The sequence below is a fragment of the Nicotiana tabacum genome, chromosome 4, assembly GCF_000715075.1.
Source record: "Nicotiana tabacum cultivar K326 chromosome 4, ASM71507v2, whole genome shotgun sequence".
Lineage (NCBI taxonomy): Eukaryota > Viridiplantae > Streptophyta > Magnoliopsida > Solanales > Solanaceae > Nicotiana > Nicotiana tabacum.
The window spans coordinates 132,344,795-132,370,999 of record NC_134083.1 but is presented as its reverse complement, the minus strand read 5'-3'; the positions used below and the strand labels follow the sequence as shown (position 1 = coordinate 132,370,999).

At 40.0% G+C, this 26,205-nt stretch overlaps 1 protein-coding gene across 1 annotated transcript; it reads left to right on the top strand.

The window, feature by feature from the left end:
- Positions 1-1,397: 1,397 nt before the first annotated feature.
- Positions 1,398-5,521, top strand: LOC142180121 (uncharacterized). Its single transcript, XM_075251050.1, has 4 exons — positions 1,398-1,747; positions 1,937-2,298; positions 2,401-2,539; positions 4,804-5,521. Exons 1-4 carry the CDS (start codon positions 1,398-1,400, stop codon positions 5,519-5,521), a joined length of 1,569 nt encoding a protein of 522 aa, XP_075107151.1.
- The last annotated feature ends 20,684 nt before the right edge of the window (positions 5,522-26,205 follow it).

Below are 26,205 nucleotides of genomic sequence, written 5' to 3'. Positions count from 1 at the left end.
TGAAGGAATCTCAGATCCCGAGAAAGCATTCAGGGCATTAAATCGGGCTAACAAGAAGGGCAAACAACTAAAACAAGACGAACAATTTGAAATTGAAATAGACGACGTTGAGAACGTCAACGAGAATAATATGAATGATCGAGTTGACCCAAACATCAAAGTGGTAGAACCTCTTGTGCCGGAAGCTGCTCTATATGATTGGGTGCAACCAACTGCTGATAACCTGGCCACCGCAATTGCATTCCCTCTGATACAAGCAGAGACATTTCAGATTACCAACACCATGCTACACTTGATGCAGAATAAAAAGGTTTTTCTATGGTTCGTACATCGAAGACCCACAATAACATCTGAAGAACTTTCTATCAATTTGTGTCACTCAAAGACAGCTGAATGTGACTCTTGAAGCAATTAGATTATTACTGTTCCTATTCTCAGTGACTGGGGAGGCTCAAACTTGGCTGAATTCGCTCCCAATAAACTTCATTGCTACTTGGGAGGAACTAGTCAAGTAGTTCTTAAATAAGTTCTATCCACCCAACAAAACTGCGACGCAAATTGATGAGATATTGCAATTCAGGCAAAAACTGACTGAAACTTTGCAGGAAACCTGGGAGAGGTTTAAGGATATGCTAGTGAAGTATCCACGCCATGGAATTCCAGATCAGATACTAGGACATAGATTCTATATAGGTTTCGCTGACGGTCTGAAAGCCAATATAGATGCTTCAGTTGGGGGTGCATTCTTGAGCAAAACATTCATAGAGTGCAAGATTCTTCTTGACAAGATGGCTCAAAATTCAGGCTGGATGACGAGAGATACAACACTCACTCCAATAGTACATTTTGTTGCTCTTGACCCAAACAATACAAATGCAGAAAACATATCCACTCTCATGACACAGATGAGCTTATTGACAAAGAAAACTGATGAGACGGGTACGAAACAGGTGCACATTGTTGATACAACAAATGGAGGCCTATGCACTCCCTGCATAAATCAGTCATATGTTTGCTCGTGGAGTGGAGAGAATGATAACTAGGGCTTCAGAGAAGAAATGAATTACGTCAATAATTTTGGGGGTTAGAGGTAAGGTGGACAACAATGGGGACCTCAAAATCAGCAGTACATACCAACCCAGCAACAATACAATACCATTCCAAGGGGAGCACGACCACAAGGCCAAGTCGTGCCTTATCAAAGGCAGCAGGGCTACAATCAGCAACACCAACAACAGTTGGCTTACCAATCGCCTCATCAACAACAGGACAGTAATATGATAGAAATCAAGGGCATGCTGCAACAACTCATTGGGACAAATGGAAAGATGCAAGAAAAGTTAGCCGCACATGATTCAGCTATTAAAGACATTGAAACTTAATTAGGCCAGTTATTTATGGCCTTGAACAATTGCCCACAAGGAATGTTGCCTGCAGACACAAACATCAATCCAAAGGAGCAGAACCCAAATAAGCTAATGGCAGTGAGTCTCGGGAATGGAAGATATTTAGACAGAGAGAAAGAAGTTTCTCAATATAGGAGAGACGCAATGCCAATTACTACAGTGACATTAGACACCGATGAGTCAACGGAGCTCAAAGAGGTTGTAATTGAACATGCACAAGTTGACAAAGGCAAGGAGAAGGAATTTGAACAACTCCCGGAACAGGTGGTGGAAAAGGATCTTAATAAAAAAAAGATACCAAGCAGTGAGAAGAAGCTAACTCCTGCACCATTCCCTCAAAGGTTGGCAAAGAAAAAGAAAGATGATCAATACAGGAAATTCATGGAAATGCTTAGACAAATTCAATTGAATATTCCATTGATGGATGCTTTGAGGGAAATGCCAGGCTATGCAAAAATGATGAAGGATCTGATGTCTTGAAAATTTGACTTCTAGCAACTGTCTACTGTAACTCTAACTCAAACTTGTAGCGCGATAGTGACAAGACGTATGGCTCAAAAAATGTCTGATCCCTGTAGATTCACTATGCCATGCATAATTGGAAATTATGCTTTTGTTAAAGCATTGTGTGACTTAGGAGCCAGCATCAACTTGATGCCTTTGTCAATCTACACAAAATTAGGCATTGGAAGAGCTAGACCGACCTCAATGTTGTTGCAACTGGCTGATCACACTGTCAAAATGCTGATAGGAATTCTGGATGATGTGCTCATCCAAGTGGGGAAGTTTGTATTTCCTGCCGACTTCGTTATTCTTGACTGTCAAGTTGACGAACAAATACCAATAATTATGGGGAGGTCATTCTTAGCCACTGGGAGAGCATTGATCGACTGTGAGAATGGAGAGTTAAAAATGAGGTTGAATAATAAGGAAATAATATTCAATGTTCAAAAATCTATGAGGAGGCCAAGCTAATTTGCAAATTGTTCACTAGTGGAGGCGGTGGATGTAATACTACAAGAAGAGGATGAGACCCTTAATGTCAGAGATCCGTTAGAAGCTTGCATGATGAATTTAGAAGATGTGGATAGTGAAGAGTTGGCAGAGTGGGTCATGGCTCTCGAAGGTCAAGGGTTCTGGAAAAGGGAACCCCAGTTCGAGTCACTACACTTATAAGAAAGGGCAAAACCACTTGCGAAGCCATCAATAAAGGAGCCACTATAGTTGGACCTGAAACCACTTCCAGCTCACCTCAGGTACATTTTCTCAAGGCCTAAATCTACTTTACTTGTTATTATCCCATTCGGTTTATTAGTTGTGTAGGTAGAACAACTCATACATGTGTTACAGAAATGTAAGACTGCTATTGGTTGGACCATGGTAGATATAAAGGGTATCAGCCCGGCCTTTTGCGTGCAAAAGATTATCTTGGAAGAAGGGCACAAACCTTCCAGAGAACATCAAAGAAGGTTGAACCCGAACATGAAAGAAGTGGTGAAGAAAGAAGTGATCAAGTGGTTAGATGTGAGTATCATCTTTCCCATCTCTGACATTAACTAGGTCAGCCCAGTTCAGTGTGTGCCAAAGAAAGGTGGAATGAAGGTCGTGCAAATTGAGAATAACGAGTTGATCTCGACTCATCCAGTTACGAGTTGGCGAATTTGCATGGATTATAGAAAACTGAACACAGCCACCCGGAAAGACCATTTCCCCTTGCCATTCATTAACCAAATGTTGGATAGGTTGGCTGGGCGGTCTCACTTCTGCTTTTTGGATGGATATTCGGGGTACAATCAGATCTCAATAGCCCCTGAAAATAGAGAGAAAACTTCCTTTACTTGTTCGTATGACATCTTTTCTTTTCGGAGAATGTCGTTTGGTCTATGCAATGCACCGACTACATTTCAGAGGTGCATGTTAGCCATTTTCACTGATATGGTTGAAGATATTATGGAAGTCTTTATGGATGATTTCTCAGTGATAGGGCATTCATTCGAAGACTGTCTTCATAATTTAAGGAGAGTGCTAAAAATGTGTGTGGAGACAAATTTAGTGCTGAACTGGGAGAAGTGCCATTTTATGGTACAAGAAGGTATAGTGTTGGGGAATCGAGTGTCCAGTAAAGGCATTGAGGTCGACCTTGCTAAGATATATGTGATTGAGAAGTTGCCACCACCCACTTCGGTCAAGGCAGTGAGAAGTTTCCTTGGGCACCCCGGGTTCTATAGGCGATTTATAAAAGCCTTCTCTAAAATTGCTAACCCCTTATGTAAACTCCTTGAAAAGGATCATCCATTTGTGTTCTCTGATGATTGCAGGTTGGCATTTGAGGAGCCGAAGAAGAGATTGGTGACTGCACCAATCATCGTTGCACCCAACTGGGAGCAGCCGTTCGAGCTCATGTGTGATGCGAATGACTATGCTATAAGAGCAGTCCTGGGGCAGCGAAAGGACAAGTTGGTGCACCCTATTTACTATGCAAGCAGAATGCTAAGCGGTGCACAACTCAATTATACCGTGACTGAGAAAGAGATACCGGTTGTGATGTTTGCATTCGACAAATTCAGGTCTTATTTGATTGGTTCAAAAGTGATTGTTTATATTGACCATGCAACACTTAGGTACTTGATAGCAAGAAGGAGTCAAAGCCACGCTTGATCCGTTGGGTTCTGTTACTACAAGAATTCAATTTGGAGATCCGCGATAGGAAAGGGATAGATAACCAAGTGCAGACCACCTTTCAAGGTTGGAGGGAGCTAAAAATAAAGTAGAGGTTGAAGATATAACCGAGACATTCCCGAATGAATAATTACTAGTAGTGGAAATGGAGGAGACACCATGGTATGCTGATATTGCTAATTATTTGGCAAGCGGTATTGTACCTTATGAACACTCTTCGATTCAAAAGAAAAAGTTCTTTCGCGATTGTCGATTTTATTACTGAGATGAACCTTTACTTTTTAAAATATGTGTATATAACATGATCCGGAGGTGTATCCCCGAGAAAGATCAATCTTATGTTTTACAGGTTTCCATGCTTCACCATGTGGTGGGCACTTTGGAGGAATTCGGACAGTGGCGAAGGTGTTGGAGTCGGGTTTGTATTGGCCGACTTTATTCAAGGATGCCCATGCTTGGGTAAAAAGTTATGATGAGTGCCTAAGGACAAGCAACATATCTTGCCATCACGAGATGCCGATGACTACAATTCAAGAGGTGGAAGTATTTGACATGTGGGGGATTGATTTTATGGGACCCTTTGTCAGTTCGTATAGAACAAGTACATATTGGTAGCAGTTCACTACGTCTCCAAATGGGTTGAAGTTGTGGCCCTTCTAACAAATGATTCCAAATGAGTGACAAACTTTCTAAAGAAAAATATTTTCACACGTTTTAGCACTCCAAGAGCTATAAGCAGTGATGGTGGAACCCATTTTTGCAATAGAGCGTTCGCAAGGCTATTAGAAAAGTATGGAGTTCGCCATAAGGTTGCCACACCTTACTACCCACAAACGAGCGGACAAGTGAAAGTGTCCAACAGGGAAATCAAAAGTGTCCTGACCAAAACAGTGAATACGACAAGGACTGATTGGGCAAAGAAGTTGGATGATGCATTATGGGCGTACCGCACATCATTTAAAATTCTAATTGGTATGTCTCCATACAAGTTGGTATTTGGAAAAGTATACCATCTTCCGGTGGAGCTTGAGCATAAAGCCTTATGGGCACTACGACAGTTGAACTTGAATATGGAAACCGCAGGCACAAGTAAAGTCACAGAGCTACATGAACTCGAGGAATTCAGGTTCCATGCATTCGAGAATGCAAAATTGTACAAAGAAAAGATGAAGATGATGCATGATAAGAACAAACTAGATCGGAACTTCAAACCCGGAGATCTAGTGTTGTTATACAACTCGAGATTAAGATTGTTTCCGGGTAAGTTGAAATCTAGATGGTCAGGACCATTTAGAGTTGTGCAAGTGTTCTCAAGTAGAGCAGTAGAAATTGAGTCCGAAGATGGAACGAATAGGTTTAAAGTGAATGGGCAAAGGTTGAAACACTACCTTGGAATGGTTGAAGAAAAAGGGGAGAAAGTTGTGATGTCTTTGTAAGAGCCTCAATATGTGAGCGAAATGCAATCATGAAAGCTTGCGTCGTGCCGCGACTATAAATCAGGCGCTTCCTGGGAGGCAACCCATGGTTTTGTTGTAATTCGTCGTTTCGCGACGTTAAATCAGGCGATTCTTGGGAGGAAACCCAATATGTTTTCTTTGTTCTTATTTTTCGTATTTGATTTTGAACGGTGAAAGTATTGACATGTCTATTAGTGTGCAAGGATGAAATTGTGTGCGACGGAAGGACTCGGGGTGAAGAAATCCATCCGGAAATAGGTGAAAAGTGGCTAAAAGGGAGAAATTTCGAAGGACAAACGTGCGCGTCCGCGCACTGACCGCGCACTTTCGGACCTCTACGGTTGCACTTGCACGGCTGCGCACTGACCGCGCATTTTTTGACCTTCATTGCCCCACGTGCGCGATCGCACACTGACCGCGCACTGACCGTGCACTGGGCACTATTTTTAGGTTATTTCATTAGTTAATTGTTTTTTACCTTACTAATAACCGACCCCCCCTCCCTTATTCCTCCCCTAATATCTGAATAAAAACAAAACAAACCCTCCTCTCTCACAACAAACACACGCCCAAAACCCTCTCTTCTCCACAATTTCAAAAGCCAAACCCTACCTCCCCTTCCTCCTCGTCCCTACTCATTACCTCCCCAATCTCTATTACTCACAAGCTTCTTTAGGTAAGTGTCATGGCTTCTATTTTCCTTTTCCTTCAGTTTTTTTTTTAGTTTTTCCAATTTTTTTCTTTTCTTCTTCTCTTTTAATTGTGTGGTAGTAGAAGTCATTGTTGTTCTTTTATTTGCTTTGTATTACTAAGTATACTATGGATCTATTGATCGGTCATGTCATATAGGCCCGAGTTGGACATCCAATTGCTTCGATTTGAATTATCCGGAGAATGCAATGCCTGATATATATCAAAAAGATGGACAATCAAACCTATTTCTCGATTCACTCAAAGAGGTGAATAGGGTCCCAAAGTCCGCTAGTTTCTTTGCTCCCACTCGGTCTTCCTTTTCTATTTTCTTCCAATAGTTCGACCTATCCAGAAAAATTGTCGGCCTACGAATGTGGTTTCGATCCTTCCGGTGATGCCAGAAGATTTTCCACGTCGACGAGTAAAAAGGGACTGCCTGGGATTGAAGAAAACCAGCATCCAGTAAAGCAGAAGAAAATTTTTCAAACCCATTTCGGGACGCTTGTTTAAGTCCATAAAGGGACTGATTCAGGCGGCAAACTGAGTTCTCCCCCTGTGGAGAATATCCGTGAGGGAGAGACATGTATACTTCCTTTTTTGGAACATGTTAAGGCTTTACGCTCTAACTCACTGTAACAACTCTAGGAGAGGGGGTCGCCCTACGAAGCCATTTATGCAGTGCTTGATGAATTTAACCTTTTAAAAAAGGGTGAGGGGGAAAGTCAGTAAGATGTCGGAGAAGGATGAGTTGGTTAAGAAGAATCCTAAGCCGAAAGCTAAGACGAAGGCTAAGAAAGAAGATGGTTTCAGTAGGTAGGATAGTTGGTATGTGAGGATAGTGGAATTTTATCTTGTTGCGTTGGATTAGACATTGTTAAGATTGTGGTGGAATTGAGGTATAATTGGATGTTTGGAGAATTTAGGGTGAATTTGCACATCAAGTGTTTGTTTAAATACCACAGTGGGTTCGTGAATGTAATTTGTGACAAACTGTGTGGGTGAAGTCTGAGTAACTGGTATTGGTTCACACATCCCGCCTTGTACTGATAGTGGTATTTGTTTTGTAGGTACTATGACACCTTCAAAGAAAAGACGAACCACTGGTGCCTCTTCTAGTGGTCATAAAGGCTCGTCCCGGGCACGGGCCTCGACCAATGCACCTCAGTTTGATAGCACAAAGTTTGTATCAAGCTCAGCCCAAGAACGTTTTAGTTAGAAGGCTCCCAAGAAGCCCATACCTGAACGGGGTATTGATAGGGGGTCCATCCAGATTGATTTCCCTAATATGTATCAGGAGTTGGTTCGATTCAGGCTAGATATTTTCTTTGAAGAACCCGAGGAGGAAAACTTGATGGTTGTACGAGAGTTCTATGCGAACTGCTGTGAACATGAGGACCATATTTGCACTGTGCGACAAAAGAGTGTTGATGCATCGATAGACGCCATTAGGAGGGCGTATCGGCTGCCAGTATTTGGTGGGGAGGAGGACTATTATGATACGTATAGGCGAGAACCAACCTCCTGGAACCTATTTTGCAGAACAATCTGTGTGCCAAACAAAGATATAGTGTGGGTTACGCCGGGGCAGAAGTTTCACTCGGCCTCACTCAACTTTGAAGGGAAGTGTTGGCTATATATCATCAATAGCCGCCTGCTGCCTTGCTCCAACACCACTGAGGTGAACGGTCCCAGAGCTGCATTGATCTGGTGCTTCATGAATGGCCACTATTTTGATGTGGCTAAGGTTATTCACGACGAGATGTTCATCCATTGTCCAGTGTAGAGATATGGGTTCTTCTTCCCTTCACTAGTCACTGGATTATGCCGGGCAGCACGGGTGCCAGAGAACAAGAACGTAGATGGAAGAGTGAAAAAAGAATCAAAGTTCCGGGCAGATAAAGTGATCATTGGGAAGGATCCTGTGGTACCTGGCAGAGCTAATAGTGATGAGTCTGATGCACCAGATGAGGGAGATGAAGGGCAGGCTGAGGCTGGGGCTGAGTCACTCCCACACGAACAAGTTGCTGAGGCTGAGGGAACATCTGTGGTCAGATGGGATACGCGGATGACAGCCCTAGAACATGAAATGGAAGGGTTACGCACTTCTGTCATGGATTTGGGGACTCGAATTGATGCACTGGCGACCCAAAATGCAAAATATGAGAAGAAGATCATGGCTTGGCTGCGTGCGCTGGGGAGGGTGTGCCATCTCGACCCCGGCACTGTCTCTGATCAGGATTGATGTACCAGGGAAGTTTCCTTTACCTCACATTTTTTATTTGTGTGGCATGTGGACATGCCACTATTTTAAGTGTGGGGTGGGGGACATTTTGTATGTATGTTGTATGTATAGAGTTATGTAGAGTAGTGTAGTTTCGTTAGTTAACTGAATATAAAAAAACAAAAACAAAAATCTTCAAAAGTTTCTATTTATCCCGACGATGGATATCATTCGACTGGTTTCTCGAGGGATTCAAGTCTAAGAAAAAAAAACACATAAAGATTTTCTTTTGTTAGGAGTGTATCAATTCCTCCTTGGTTTTTCTTTGGGCCACAGTTCTTTTTCAAGGGTTTCGTTTGAACCGGGTGTAGATAGTTTTATAATTTTTTTTTAAGTTAGGAACCCTTGGGCTATGGGCTGAATTGGAAATAGGATCTCTTAACTTCGTTATACCTTGAATATAGCGGGTACTTTAGAGTGATGCTTAGGCTTAATTGTTTATTCTTGTAAGAGTGCCTTAAATTGTATGTTCTTAACTTGGCTTAAGTACCCTGACTAGAGTGTTTTGATGATCCAATTTGGAGTGACTCTTGTGCCATGTGTGTGTGAGGCTTGTTGTATTCTGTGCACTGCATTTGATGCCTAGAATTTACACTGTGTGTTTGCAAAGAGAAATAGTAGTCCTGTTCAGTCTTGGAAGTGATATAGGCATTTCGTTATTGATCCATATATATATTCTACCCACCTAATTGTTATGTATCGCAGTTAACCCCTTTGAGCTCGTAATTTTATTTCTTTGGCAACCACATTACAAGCCTTATCCCTTTGTTTGAATTAACTATCTATTTAAAGTGTGGTGTGGTTGGTAGGGCTTTTGAGTGGAACTAATGAAATAAAGAGAAAGGCTGTGTTGAAAAAATTAAGAATAATATAAGCGACGTGAATTGAAAAAGAATAATATTCCTTTGGTGGCTTTTGATATAATTGTGCTTAAAGAAGTATGGGATAATATACGTTGATGTGAAGGTGGAGTGTTGGTTTGACATAAGTACTTGAATGTTAAAGTATATGTATTAAAGTGCTTAGGGAGGTGTAGTCACTCTTATATCCAAATATATCCTACCCGACCCGTAGCCTACATTACAACCAAATAAAGTCCTACTTGATCCTAGACTGAATGAGCTTGATTAGTAGAGTAGTACACTACGGAAAAGCGTATGGAGCATCTTTTGTGGTACAAGAATATCGTTTCTGAGGGTGAGTGAATTCTGTCTATTTTGAAGTCCCTCATTGTGCGTGAATTTTATTGATTGTGGAATGAGTCTCTTTTGTTGTGAGCAGGCACTTGATTCATGAAGGAAAGGTAATTCTTGACCTCTACGTTAGAGTAAGTGAGTAAGTTAGGAATATTGCGTGGTGCATGGGAGTCAACTCTTGAGGTGAAGATGTTACACTACTGTGCTCAGTCTATGTAAAATATTCTGGTGTGATGAGTTAGGGAAGTCGCTTAGTGAAGTTAGACCTCTGTAGAGTGTGGTTTGATTGCTCGGGGACGAGCAATGGTTTAAGTATGGGGTATTGATAGTAGGCTATAATTATGTACTTTAGCTACTATTTGCACTCTAACTTAGCTGCAGTTTATTGATATTTGAATGTTAAATGATAACAAATGGCTCTAATTAAGAACTTTATCCTTTGCAGGAGCAATTCCGGGCTATGAGGACGTTAAAAAGTGTTTTGGAGATAATATGGAGCATTGAAGGCCAAATGGAGGTTAGCGCGCTTAAAAAGAAGAAAGAAAAAAATGGTGCAGAAAATCCTCCAGGTGCGCGGTCTATGCGCGGTTGATGAGCGGCCGCGCACGTGCTTCCGAAAAAAATCGTCCAAGGCCAATTTTATAATTTGAGAGGTAACTAACCTTGACCTATATGAAGCCCAGCTTGCCCAAAAAGAGGGTATCTCTGTTCTTAGAAGAAGTTTGGAGGCAAGAACACAAAAGGAGAAAGACAAAGAATGTTTCATCATCTTCTTCTTCTTAATTCCATTATTGGTTATGACTTTTTATATTGTAATTGTGCATAGTAGTATGAGTAGCTTAACCCGTCATCTAGGGTTGATGGAACTAATTGTTGGATGAAGTCTTGATTATGTTTTGATATAATTGAGCCATTTTTACTCTATAATTGTTCAACTATATGTTTCTTGTGATTAATTGAAAAGGCCCTGATTAATCGTGTCTAGCTATCTAGTGTTGCTTGAGAAAGAACATTTGATTAGAATGTTGTTGAACAACGCCACTTTCGAGTAAGTTAAGAGATTAATTACTTGAATTTAAAAGTGGGATTAGAGATAATGAAGCTTTGGTGTGATATTTATGAGTTGTACAAATTGTTAACTAGAGTAGTTCGAGAGAATGCTTCTAGTAAATTATGGTAATTGATCGAGAGATAAGTACGGTAAGCAAGAATTCATCATCTTTATAGAGTGTTACGACGAGATTATAGCTAACGTGTCAGGAATTAATCCGACAATTGGGGAAATCAGTAACCTTAGATTCTTTTACCCTTGAATTCAACTTCATTCTTGCTTATTGATAGTTTTTATTGTCATTTTTTCTTAGTTAAATATTTTTTGTTAATTATCAAATAAAATCTTGAACTCTTAAAATTGTCTGAGCTTATCATTAGCGTTACTAAAAGTTATAGCAAATAAGTTAGTTCTCTGTGGGATTCGTCTCCGGACTCTTGAATCGGATTATATTTGCAACGACCGCTTAGTCCTTTTTATAAGGCATAGTTGGCGTGATCAAAGTCCTTCCATCTTCTTTTGCATAGTTGACCTAGGTTACTTTTGTTTTTCGGGTCCATTTGCCTACTCAATAAGGAAAGGCATATGGTACCATCTTATAGGCCTAACTTCACTCATTGTATATGATTCAATTGATTGTCAGTTTTGGACAATCATTTGGCTAACTTCACTCATTGTATATGATTCAATTGATTGTCAGTTTTGGACAATCATTTGGCTAACTTCACTCATTGTATATGATTCAGTTGATTGTTATTTTTGGACAATCAATTGGCTATTCACCATAGGTTTGGAGGTAAGGTTCATGTCCCCCTCCTTTCTTGTACTTTTTGACTTCATATTTATAAAAACCAACCCTAGGCACAAGGCCTAGTGGATTTGAGAAAAAACAAATAGTGACGAAATCTTTTTCTTTAAATATAATTAAAATATAATCTCTACTCTTTATTTTTATTTCAATTCTATATTTAGCACGATATGTTTAGCAAGATAGTGATATTTATATAAGTTCTACCACAAAAATGACAGCCGTATAATTGGAAGTAGACTTGGATTCTTTTCTTTTAGATTTTTTCTGTTCATTTTTTTTATTCAATCACAATAGTCGTCAAAAGAGTAGACAAGATCACGCCTCATATTTAGATTATCATCATCTTAAATGTTTAATAAACGGTCAATAGAGCAAAAAGGGAAATATTATAAGAATGTAATTAATCAGGTTCAATGTATCAATAATCAGTATTTGCTTCTAGATATTCTTCTCATTAGTTTGCACCAACCTTTCAATTCTATCTACCTCTCAATTTCTGTGTTGACAATCCATTGATTAATTGAGGCTTTCGTCAACCAATAAACAATTGTAAAAATTGTTTAATTCAGATTCTTTTTTAAGACTTTTTATCTTTCCTGTTAAGGGAAACCTTACAAATGAAAGGAAACAATCATAATATATATCCTATCTAAAAGGTCAGAAGAACTCTGTTGGAACTGTTGGATAAGGATTGTGTCATGTGCCTGAAAAGATTTCAAGTTAATTACACAAAAAATATTACTCTCTCAATTATTTTTTCTTTTTTCTCCGTTAATTTGTGTTCTTCTTCCTTTCCTCTTTTTTTTTGGAGAAGGGGACGGGGGGATTTTTGTAATGTTAAAGCTAACTCTTCACAAGCCTAAAGTTGATATAAACAAGAAGGAAACTGCGACTTCCTTTGGGGACATCCATAATATATGCGTACACTTTACCAACCTAGCTGACCATCACAACATGTAGGTTAAGGTCAAAATCACATCTGACTCGATTAATTACTAATTTAGATCTTATGTCCAGCCTCCGTTCTTTATTTATATAGTTACTTCATTTTCTCATCGCCATTATTATATATTTTCTGAAGCACTTTTGTTTTGCATTTCGATCCTTGAAACAATAGTTGAACTTACCCTCAAAGCTAGTAATTCTGTGAAATTAAAGTAAACTTTAGTACATAATGTACTTGTTTTTATATAAGTAGCTATCATATTTATATATCCAAATCAAATTTAGCCAAGAGTAGAAATAAAACTTAATTGCAACTTTTGTAAATGCATGGAAAAACAGATCGGAGTACCATTTCTAATTGCATCTTTCATATATGATCCTTTTTATAGAGAGAACTACTTTCAACAATCTAAATTATTTTGTTATTGTTGTTGTTGTTGTTGTTATTGTTGTTGTTGTTGTTGTGTGTGTTTATGATTTTATGACTTGCGTGGTCATTTAGTTTCGTTCCGAGAAGCTTTCGGGTTGATTTAGACCCTTTGATTCTTACTTAGAAGTTTATATTAGAAATATTGGCCAAACTTTGACTTTTGTGAAACCGACCCCAGAACTGTATTTTGATGGAGCGATAGCTTCATATTGTGATTTCACACTTAGGCGTATCCCCGAAATTGATTTTGGAAGTCCGTAGGTTGATTTATGTTAATTTGCTGAAATTTGGCAATGTGAAGTTGAAAAGTTTGACCGTAGGTTGACTTTTAGATATCGAGCTCCGAATTTAATTTTGGGACTTGGAATAGGTCCGTTACGATATTTAGAACGTGTCTGCAAAATTTGGTGTCGTTTGGAGTTGATTTGATAGGATACAGGCGTTTAGTTGTAGCTTTAGAAATTCTTGAACTTTACTTTGAAATTTATGTGTTTTAGTGCTCGATTCGTAGTTTTAGAGGTTATTTTTGTGTTTTGATCACGCGAGCGAGTTCATATGATATTTTTAGACTTGTGTAAAGGTTTAGTTTGGAGGCCTTAGGGCTCGGATGAGTTTCAGACATGTTCCAGATTGTTTTGGACTGAAATTTATAAAATAATGTGTCTGGTGCCTCTGGTGTCGTAATTGCGAACACCAGGGCCTCATTTGTGACCTTAGCAGGGAAACCACAGGTATCGCAATTGCGATGCCTGGGTCGCATTTGCGAAGAGGTCTTGGGCTGTGCTAGTTCGCATTTGCGATGGTCTTCATCACTTTTGCGAGGGCAGTAGAGTTCGCAATTGCGAACACATCTTCGCATTTGCGAAGAGCTTACCAAGCCTATTAGTGTTGCAATTGCGATGGTTTGCATTTGCGAACCCATTTCGCAATTGCGATAACTGCAGCTGAGCATAAAGCCTGAAAGTCGGGATTTCATCTCTCATTTTCTTATTTTTGAACCCTAGACTCAGTAGGAGGCGATTTAGAGAGGGGATTTTCACCTACAAATATTGAGTAAGTGATTCTAATATATTTCTATTCATATTCCATCAATATATCTCAGATTGTAACATCAAAATAATGTGAATCAAAGTGAAAATTTGTGAAACTTTGTTAAATTTTTGAAAAATAAGAATTTGAGTGTTGAGATTCGATATGGACTCCGATTTTTAAAATATTCACATATATGTACTCGTGGGGTCATGGGTAGTTGGAATCTACCATTGGACCCGGGTTTTGACCGGGCAAACCCTGGGTTGACTTTTGTTGACTTTTTGAAAAAAATATAAAGATCTTAGCTTTATCTATTGTAATTGATTTTCCTAGTATTATTTGTTGATATTAAGACAATTTTGGTTAGATTTGAGCCGTGTGCAGGCACATTTTAAGGAAAAAGCTATTTCCGAGTGTTGAACTGGCCTAGTTGAGGTAAGTATCTTGCCTAACTTCGTGTACGGGAACTACCCCTTAGGAATTGGGATTGATTGTGTCTTTTGTACTATGAAAAAATCGTGTATGCAAGGTGACGAGTGGGTACACAGTTTGTACGTGGTATTGACCGATTTAGGCTACTTAGACAATTTTCATGCTTTTATTGAAATGCCATATCATGTTCTAAATTCTCATAGTCAATATATCCTTATTTTTGTTAGTCTATCCTTACATGCCTTAATTGACTTGGTTAACACTTGTTCTACATCCTACTTGATAAATTGCTCTTATACTTTAGTTGAACTTGTTGCCTCTTTTATTGTTATATGCTATCTCTTCATTGTTAATTAACATTATTTGAAGTTATTGTTCGTGTTATCTCCTTCATTATTGATTATCATTTCATGAAGTTATTGTTCATGTTATCCTTTTTTTTGTTGATTTCCACTATTTAAAGTCATTGATATACATAATTTCTTCCATTGTGAGTTGTTCTTATTTAATATCATGGTTATATATTATCTCATTGTTGAGTTATTGGTGTTGAAGTTGTGAAAGCCGTTATCACGTTGAGGCGAAATTGTTATTATTGAAACCTCTTCCTTGTTGAGCATTTTACATTCATTGTTATTGTTGATATACTTCTACCCGTTGTGGTGGAGCCGTGGGCTATTGTTGTGGAAATATTGATATTGTTGATTGTTGGCAAATTGTGATATATGGGCACTTGTGGTGCGAGTTGTGATTGTGATGTGATAGTGACACGCATGCAGCGATATAAGGCTTAGGGTTAATGTGCGTATTGTGGTATAGGGTGAGACTTATGTGTGTGTTGCTTGTAGGGGAACTACGTGAAGCCACACAACGTTAAAAGGTGGGCTAAAGTGCGTATAGCTATTTCGGGATAAACTATTTTCAAAACATATTTCAAACGTAAGGCTCACACGACAGTATAAGGAAAGATTGTGATTGAGATTGTGAATGGTGAATACGAGGCGGTACCTCTATTGTGATTCTTGATATATATACACGAAGCGGTACCTCGATGGTGATTCTATTGTACACGAGGCGGTACCTCATTGTGATTTTTGTTGTTTATCTCATGTTGCAAAAGTTTTGGGAGAAACACTTTTTGTTGTTTTGTTCTTCCTTGTTTTTTTAGTTATTGTCCGTAAATGATCATTGTGGTTTTTATTAACTGACTGCTTTATGTTATTTCCATGCTTACAATTCTGGTATTGGTTCATGATGTTAACTGTTTCGTATCATTTATTCCGGTTTTGGTTCATCCTAGTAGGTGTTTTGACCTGGCCTCATCACCACTCTACCGAGGTTAGGCTTGATACTTACTGGGTACTATTATGGTGTACTCATACTACGCTTCTGCACATTTATTTTGTGCAGATTCAGGTACATATTCTCGTGCCGGTCGTTAGTGATCATCTGTTAGCTACTTACGGAGACTTCACGGTATGCCTGCTCGGTAGAGATTATGACCCAGTTTCACCGGTCTTGTGGAGAGTACTGTTTTTATCCAATTTTCGGAAGATTATATCAGTTATTCAGCCTTGTTTTAGTATTTTGTTAATTATTTCTGTTAGGTTATTATTAACTGTTAGGCTTATCTAGTCGTAGAGACTAGGTGCCATCATGACATCCTACGGAGGGAAATTAGGATTGTGACAAGTTGGTATAAGAGCTCTAGGTTTTGAGTCATAAGCGGGTTTAGTAGAGTCTTGCGGATCGGTGCAGAGACATCTGTACTTATCTTCAAGAGGCTACAGAACTGTTAGGAAAACTTCACTTCTTTGATTCATTACCGTGCGAATTGCTTGACTTTGAAAACTGAATCTTTGACTTTTTATTCTCTCACTGATGGTGAGGACACGCACTACTGGATCCGACAATCAGACACCCACGCCCCCTTCTAGAGCCGCTAGAGGCCGATGAGGATCAAATGGTTCATCCAGAGCATCTGCTCGAGCTACGACAAAAGAGCCACCAATAGTTCCAGTTGGGAGACATGCACCCGAGGCGCCTGTTGCCACCCCCAGCACTTCAAGAGACCCTCGCACATCTCTTGAGCATGCTCGGTAACTTAGCTCAAGCGGGATTGATTCCACATGCACCAGTCATATCTCAGGCTAGGGGAGGAGCCCGCAGCCCATACCCCAGAGCAGCGAATCCAGCTTGATTAGGTCCTAGAGGTTATGCTATATAACCTGTCGTTGCAGTTCAGCCCCCGGTTAGGTCAACAACATCTGAGGAAGAGAAGCTTATACTCGAGAGGTTCAAGAAGTACCACCCTCCTACTTTCAGTAGTTTAGCTTCAGAGGATGCACATGGCTTTCTTGAGGAGTGCCACAGTATTCTGTGCACTATGGGTATTATGGAGTTGGGTGGGGTTGCTTTCAGTACTTTCCAGTTGTCAGGAGCAGCATATCAGTGGTGGCGAGTTTACGGGGAGGCTTGCCCAGCCGAGGAAGCATCACTTACATGGACTTAGTTTTCAGAGTTGTTCTTGAAAGAGTTTGTTCTTCAGACCCTTCGGGATGCATGGCGCGCAGAGTTTGAGCAGCTGCGCCAGGGTACTCTGAGAGTGTCAGAGTATGATGTCCGTTTCAGTGACTTGTCCAGACATGCACCTGCGTTGGTTTCTACAGTCAGAGAGCGAGTTCGTCGATTCATTGAGGGGCCGGAGGTTGGAAGGTATGCGGGGTCGTGAGAGAGAGGATAGGGAGGCCAAAAGGCCTTGAGGTACTAGAGGATTTAGTGGTGATCAAGTAGCAGCTACAACCCGTCATGGTAGCGGCTAGACGGGTTGTAGCTGCTACGTGAGCCGTCCAGTTCATTCAGCACTACCAGCTTCTAGTGGTGCTCCGGTTATTCTGACATCTCAGGTTGACCATTTTGCTCAGCCACTTTCTAGTGCACCTCCTACACGGGGTGCCTTCAGCAGTCAATCCAGCCAACCAGGCCCGAGCCAGCCCCAGCAGCCACGTCCACCAAGATATTGCTTTGAGTGTGGTGATACCCGTTACATGTTTAGAGACCGTCCTAGACTCAGGAGGGGTGCACCTTCACAGACTACTTAGGCTCCACGGATTCAGTCAAGTCCACAAACTTCTCAGGTCATGGTTGCTTCCTTAGTTACCGCTCCACCCGTACAGCCAGCTAGACCTAGGGGATGGGCGGGTAAAGGTCACCCTAGAGGGGGAGGCCACGCTAGAATTCATGCTTTTCCATGTAAGAAGGAGGCAGTTGCTTCAGACTCAGTCATTACATGTATGGTTTCGGTTTGCCATAGAGATGCATCAGTCTTATTTGATTCGGGATCCACTTATTCATATGTGTCATCTTCATTTTCTCCATATTTGGATATATCACGCAATTCTTTGAGTTCTCCTGTTTATGTGGCCACGCCTGTGGGAGATTCCATTGTTGTGGACCGTGTGTATCGGTCGTGTTTAGTTGTTATTGGTGGTTTTGAGACCAGAGTTGATCTATTATTACTGAGTATGGTAGACTTTGATGTTATCTTGGGCATGGACTAGTTGTCACCCTATCATGATATTCTAGTTTGTTAGACCAAGACTGTGACACTCGCTATGCTAGTTTTACCACGGTTAGAGTGGAGGGGTGTATTGGATTATGTTCCTAGCAGGGTTGTATCATTTCTAAAGGCCCATTGGATGGTTGAGAAGGGGTGTGATGCTTATCTAGCCTTTGTGAGAGATGTGAGTGCTAATAATTCTACCGTTGAGTCAGCTTCGATAGTGAGAGACTTTCCAGATGTATTTTCGGTGGATCTTCGAGGCATGCCACCCGATAGGGATATCGATTTTGGTACCGACTTGTTGCCGAGCACTCAGACCATTTCTATTACACCATATCGTATTGCCCCAACGGAGCTGTAGGAGTTAAAGGACAAATTTCAAGAGTTGCTTGATAAGGGTTTTATTCGGCCTATGTATCACCGTGGGGTGCTCCGATCTTATTTGTGAAGAAGAAGGATGGTTCTATGCGCATGTGTATTGATTATCAAGAGTTAAACAAGGTTACACTGAAGAACAGGTATCCATTGCCACGCATTGATAACTTATTTGATCAGCTACAGGGTGCCCGAGTACTCTCAAAGATTGATTTGCGTTCATGTTATCATCAGCTAAAGATTCGAGATGCGGATATTCCGAAGACTGCCTTTAGGACTCGGTATGGTCACTACGAGTACATTGTGATCTGATTTGGGCTAACCAATGCCCCAATAGCACTTATGCACTTGATGAATAATATATTCCAGCCTTATCACGATTCATTCGTCATCGGGTTTATTAATGGCATCTTAGTGTACTCCCGCAGTCGGGAAGATCATGAGCAACACTTGAGGATCGTGCTCTAGACCTTGAGAGAGAAGAAGTTGTATGCAAAATTCTCAAAGTGTGAATTTTCGCTTGATTCTGTGGCATTTTTGGATCATATGGTGTCGAGTGACGGGATCAAGGTATATCCGAAGAAGATTGAAGCAGTACAGAGTTGGCCTACACCGTCATCGGCCACTGATATTCAGAGTTTTCTTGGTTTGGCCGGGTATTATCGCCGTTTCATAGAGGGTTTCTCTTCCATTGCTGCACCTATGACTAGATTGACCTAGAAGGGTGCTCCTTTCAGATGGTCCGAAGAGTGTGAGGCAAGCTTTCAAAAGCTCAAGACTACTTTGACTACAGCTCCAGTGTTGATGTTTCCTACGGGCTCGGGGTCTTATACTGTCCTGTGATGCATCACATGCTGTCTTTGGTGCGGTGTTGATGCAAAATAGTAGGGTGATTTCCTACGCATCTCGACAACTGAAGACCCATGAGAAGAATTATCCAGTTCATAACTTGGAATTGGCAGCTATTTTTCATACATTGAAGATCTAGCATCATTATTTGTATGGTATCCCTTGTGAGGTCTTTACCGACTACCAGAGTCTACAACATCTATTCAAACAAAAAGATCTTAACTTACGGCAGTGGAGGTGGTTAGAGTTGCTTAAGACTATGATATCACCATTCTATATCATCCCGGGAAGGCCAATGTGGTGGTCGATGCCTTGAGTCGAAAGACGGAGAGTTTAGGCAGTTTAGCATGTCTACCAGCTACAAAGAGGCCATTAGCATTGGATGTTTTGACCTTAGCCAGCCAGTTTGTTAGATTGGACGTTTCGGAGCCCAGTCGAGTACTTGCCTGCGTCATTTCTCGGTCTTCTCTATATGAACGTCTCAGAGAGTGTCAGTATGATGACCCCCATTTTCATTTCCTCAAGGACACAGTTCAGCACGATGTGCCAAGGAGGTTACTATTGGAGATGACGGTGTGTTGCGAATGCAGGACCGGTTATGTATGCCCAATGTGGATGGGTTGCGTGACTTGATTCTTTAGGAGACCCACAATTTGCGGTACTTCATTCATTTGGGTACCGCTAAAATGTATCAGGAATTTAGGCAGCACTATTGGTGGAGGAGGAAGAAGAAATACATAGTAGAGTATGTAGCTCAGTGCCTAAATTGTCAGCATGTGAACTATGAGCATCAACGGCCAGGTGGTTTGCTTCAACGACTTGAGGTTCCCGAGTGGAAATGGGAGCGTGTCACCATGGACTTCATTCCTGGTCTCCCACAGACTTAGAACAATTTTGATGCGACATGGGTGATTGTGGACAGGTTGACCAGGTCGGCTTATTTCATTCTGGTAGGGACTACGTATTCTTCATAGCAGCTGGCTCAGATCTATATCCGCGAGATTGTCAGACTTCATAGCGTACCGGTATCCATCATCTCTGACCGGGATACGCAGTTCACATCATATTTCTGGAGAGTCGTACATCATGAGCTAGGCACACGGGTTGAGTTGAGTACAACATTTCACTCTCAGACGGATGGATAGTCTAAGCGCACTGTTCAGGTATTGGAGGGTATGCTTCGTGCCTGTGTTATGGATTTTGGGGGTGCTTGGGATTAGTTCTTGCCATTTGCGGAATTTTGCCTACAACAACAACTACCAATTGAGTATTCAGATGGCTCCTTATAAGGCTCTATATGGGAGATGATGTCGTTCTCTAGTTGGGTGGTTTGTGCTGGGAGAGTCTAACTTATAAAGGCACAAATTTAGTTCGAGGTGCCTTGGAAAAGGTTAAGATGATCTAGGATCGGCTTCGTACAACCCAATCTAGGCAGAAGATTTATGTGGATCGCAAGGTTCACGATGTTGCATTCATGGTTGGAGAGCGAGTCTTGCTCCAAGTTTCACCTATGAATGATGTAATGAGGTTCTGGAATAAGGGAAAGTTTAGCCATAGGTATATCGGACCTTTTGAGATCCTTTAAAGTATTGGTGAGGTGGCCTACAAGCTTGCATTTCCATCTATTTTATCTGTAGTTCATCTGATGTTCCATGTCTCTATGCTTCGGAAGTATTACGGTGATCCGTCTCATGTTCTAAACTTCAGCATAGTCCAATTGGACGAGGATTTGACTTATATTGAGGAGCCTGTGGCTATCTTGGACCGACAGGTCTAAAAGTTGAGATTAAAGAATATTGATTTAGTGAAGGTTCAATGGAGGGCTCATTCGGTCGAGGAGGCGAACTGGGAGACCGAGCATGACATGCGGAGTCGTTATCCTCATATATTCACCACTTTAGGTTTGTCCTTATGCACGTTCGAGGACGAACATTTATTTTGAGTGGGGGAGAATGTAACGACCCGATCAGTCATTTTGTGTCATTGCACACAGTTACCATCTTTTTATGATTAACATTTATATGTTTATAATTTTATGATTTGCGGGGTCGGTTAGTTTCGTTCCGGGAAGCTTTTCGGTTGATTTGGACCCTTTGATTCAAGACTTAGAAGGTTAAATTAGAAATGTTGACCAAACTTTGACTTTTGTGAAAACGACCCCGGAACTGTATTTTGATGTCTCTGATAGCTTCGTATTGTGATTTTGAACTTGGGTGTATGCCCAGAATTGATTTTGAAAGTTCGTAGGTCGATTTATATTGATTTACTAAAATTTGGCAATGTGAAGTTGGAACATTTGACAGTAGGTTAACTTTTAGGTATTGAGCTTGGAATTTGATTTTGGTACTTGGAATAGGTCTGTTACGGTATTTAGAACTTGTCTGCAAAATTTGGTGTCGTTTGGAGTTGATTTGATAGGATTTGAACGTTTAGTTGTAACTTTAGAAATTCTTACACTTTACTTTGAAATTCATGCATTTTAGTGTTCAATTCGTAGTTTTAGATGTTATTTTAGTATTTTGATCATGCGAGCAAGTTCGTATGATATTTTAGACATGTGTGGAGGTTTGATTTGGAGCCCCGAGGTCTCGGATGAGTTTCAGACATGTTCCGGAGTATTTTGGACTGAAATTTGCAAAATACGGTGTCTGGTTTATGACCTTAGCAGGGAAACTTCAGGTATCGCAATTGCGATGCCTGGGTCACATTTCAAAGAGGTCTTGAGCTGGGCTGATTTGCATTTGCGATGGCCTTCATCGCTTTTGTGAGGGCAGCAGGGTTCGCAATTGCAAACCCATCTTCGCATTTGCGAAGAACTTCCCAGGCCTGTCAGTGCCGCAATTACGAGATTTTCATCACAATTGCGTGGGTTCGTAAATCAATTGCGATAACTGCAACTGAACATAAATGCTTAAAGTCGGGATTTCATCTTTCATTCTCTCATTTTTGAACCCTAGACTCGGTAGGAGGCGATTTGGAAAAAGAATTTTTACCTACAAACTTTGGGTAAGTGATTCTAATATATTTCTAATCATATTACATCAATATATCTTAGATTTTAACATCAAAATCATGTGAATCAAAGTGAAAATTTTTGAAACTTTGTTAAGTTTTTGAAAAATTAGAATTTGAGTTTTGAGAGTCGAGTTGGAGTCGGATTTTGAAACTAATCACTTATATGAACTTGTGGGGTCATGGGTAGTCAAAATCTACCATTGGACCCGAGTTTTGACCGGGCGGGCCCCGGGTTGACTTTTGTTGCATTTTTGAGAAAAATGTAAAGATCTTAGCTTTATTTATTTTAATTGATTTTCCTAGCATTTTTTGTTGATATTAAGTCAATTTTGGTTAGATTTGTGCCGTGTGGAGGCAAATTGTAAGGGAAAGGCTATTTTCGAGTGTTGATGCCTAGTTGAGGTAAGTATCTTACCTAACTTCACGTGGAGGAACTACCCCTTAGGAATTTGAATTGGTTGTGTCTTTTGTGCTACGTGAAAACCGTGCACGCAATGTGACGAGTGGGTACACGGGTTGTACGTGGTATTGACCGGTTTAGGCTACCTAGACTATTTCCTTGCTTTTATTGAAATGCCATATCTTGTCTAAATTCTCGTAGTCAATCTATCCTAATTTTTTTTAGTCTATCCTTACATGCCTTAATTGACTTGTTTAACACTTGTTCTACATCCTACTTGATAAATTGCTCTCATGCTTTAGTTGAACTTATTGCCTCTTTTATTATTACATGCTATCTCTTCATTGTTAATTAACAATATTTGAGGTTATTGTTCGTGTTATCCCCTTCATTATTGATTATCATTTATTGAAGTTATTGTTCATGTTATCCCTTTTCTTGTTGATTGCCACTATTTGAAGTCATTGATATACATAATGTCTTCCATTGTGAGTTGTTCTTATTTAATATCATGGTTATACATTATCTCACTGTTGAGTTATTGGTGTTGAAGTTGTAAAAGTCGTTATCACGTTGAGGTAACATTGTTATTGTTAAAACCTCTTCCTTTTTGAGAATTTCACATTCATTGTTATTGTGATATTCTTGTACCCGTTGCCGTGGAGCCATGAGCTATTGTTGTGAAAACATTGATATTATTGATTGTTGGCAAATTGTGATATATGGGCACTTGTGGTGCGAGTTGTGATTGTGATGTGATATTGACGCGCATGCGGTGGCATAAGTCTTGGGGTTAATGTGCATGTGGCGGTATAAGGTGGGACTTATGTGCGTGTTATTATAGGGGAACTACGTGAAGCCACACGATATCATAAGGTGGGCTAAAGTGCGTGTTGCTATTTCGGGAAAAACTATTTTCAAAACATATTCCAAACATAAGGCTCATGCTGTGGTATAAGGAAAGATTGTGATTGAGATTGTGAATTGTGAATACGAGCCGATACCTCGGTTTTGATTCTTGATATATATACACTAGGCAGTACCTCAGTGATGATTTTTATTGTATACGAGGTTGTACCTCATTGTCATTCTTGTTGTTTGTCTCATGTTGCAAGCGTTTTGGTGGAAACACTTCTTGTTGTTTTTTCCCTTGTTTTGTCAGTTATTGTCCATATATGATCATTGTGGTTCTTACTAACTGACTTCTTAATGTTATTTCCATGCTCACAATTCCAGTATTACTTCATGTTGTTAACTGTTTCGTATCAGTTATTTCTCCACTTTCTATTATCTATTCTTATTTGTTTTCATACTGATTATTTATATCCTAATAGGTGTCTTGACCTAGCCTCGTCACTAATCTACCGAGGTTATGCTTGATACTTACTGGGTACCGTTGTGGTAAAACTCATGCTACACTTCTGCACATTTTATTTGTGCAGATCCAGGTACGTTTGCTCGTGCCGATCGTTAGTGAACATCTGTTAGCTGCTTACGGAGATTTCATGTTATGCCTGCTCAGTGTCCGCAGGTCTCGGCATCACTTTCCTTTATTCTTATTTCCTGTTATATTTTCTTTCAGACATTGATGTAGTATATATTCTAGTTTCACTCTATAGAGCTTGTGACTCACTTCCACCGGTCTTGGGGAGTGTTCTGGTTTTGATCCATTTTTTGAAAGTTTATATTAGTTATTCAGCCTTATTTTAGTATTTTGTTAATTATTTCTGTCAGGTTATTATTAACTGTTAGGGTTACCTAGTCGTAAAGACTAGGTGTCATCACGACATCCTACGAAAGGAAATTGGGGTCGTGACTATCCACTTGCTAGGCAAGCCACTGTTAGCTAATTAATTAACCATTTTTAGCAATTTAAAAGAAAAAACTTAATAATACAAAACTAAAGTAAACTGAATTAGATATGATTAATACAACATAGCGTAGTCTAAACATACCCCAGAAATCTGGAGTCACAAATACATGAGCATACTACAATTGTACATATAATGTCTAAACGAAATGCAACTGTTTGAAATAAGGAAAACAATAAAGATAGGATAGAAGGGGACTTTAGGGACCAGCAAGTCTACCTCAAGTTTCCTGCTGTAAGTCGATCCGAGAAAGAACTCCTCTACACTCTACTGGGACCAACACCGATATCTGCACAAAAAGTGCAAAAGTGTAGCATGAGTACAATCGACCCCATATTTTCTATAAGTGCCGAGCCTAACCTCGACGAAGTAGTGACGAGGCTATAAAAAGTCACTCACAATAAACCTCTACGAATAATAATAACGGAATACAAAAGAAATGTCGATAAAGAAATAAACTCAAATAAACGGATAAGGTCAGCTACCAGAGGGCCCCAGAATAATATAATCTTATATCACAATATCGAGAATAAACTCTACAACCACAAGCAACTACAACACATCAAATTTGTTGCGGCGTGCAACCCGATCACAAAGTTCAACACAATATCTGTTACAGCGTACATCCCATTTCCAATATCATATCATTTCATTTCTTATTGTGGCCTACAAACCGATCCCCCCAATATCAACTCATTTCAATACTATTGCGACGCGAAACCCGATCCTCGAGTATCAACTTATTAACATAAACAACACAACACCACTATCGACGAAATATCAACACAAAGGAGAAATGAAATATGCGGAACAATAAGGAACTACCAGTACAAACGGAGAATAGCCAATACCTCAAAATTCCCAAACCTTGGCATAACATTAATAACGAAATAGCTAAAGTCTCACATAAACTGAATGACATAATAAAGTGCTTAAGTAATATAAGAATAGTAAAAGCAAGTAAAACATGAGACAATGAAAATATACAATTTATGCAATTAGAAGCATGTAACAGGTAAGCAGATATTGAGTGAGAAATGAACAAATCGATACAAGTAATAGTTTAATAACAAATAACAAGTAAAGCATGGATAACAAGTAAGAATAAGTAGCAACTAAGGCATGTTACAAGAGATAATATGGAATAAATAAAGGCGTGGAAGTAAATAGCCCAATCCCGCATGCTTTAACCCCACGACGGCGCATATACACTTGTCACCTCGCATATTCGTCGTTGCCCCCACATAATTCACATAACAAATAGACCAACAAGTCCTAATTCCCTCAACTCAAATTTATACACGACACTTAACTTACTACGCAACCAAATCAATCAACCAGCCACGGCCTTGCCTTTCGAACAAGCCTACAAACCAACCGAATCTAGTCAATTATCGATCAAATAATTCGAAATAAGCTTTAGAAACTACCCGCGAATGAAAAAGGTTCAATCTATGATGAATTTGAAAAGGTCAACAAAAGTCAACCTTAGGCTCACTTGGTTAAAATTCGAGGTTCAGACCAAGATTCAATTACCCATTCACCCCAAGCCTGGTTAGGTGATTTATTTTGAAATCTGACCTCAATTTGAGGTGTAAATCTCAATTTTACAAAATACCCAAATTCTACCCAAATCCCTAATTTCTACAATGGAAATCCTAGATTTGATGTTAAAAACTCATAAAAAGTATTGAATAATTGAAACAAAGTGGATTACAGT

Bases quoted from the DNA above. Each gene is read 5' to 3' on its own strand.
- LOC142180121 (XM_075251050.1), top strand. From the start codon at position 1,398: ATGGCCTTGAACAATTGCCCACAAGGAATGTTGCCTGCAGACACAAAC. The intron at 1,748-1,936 runs GTTGGCAAAGAA...TCAAACTTGTAG, and splicing joins CCTGCACCATTCCCTCAAAG to CGCGATAGTGACAAGACGTA. The intron at 2,299-2,400 runs GTGAGAATGGAG...ATTGTTCACTAG, and splicing joins TGGGAGAGCATTGATCGACT to TGGAGGCGGTGGATGTAATA.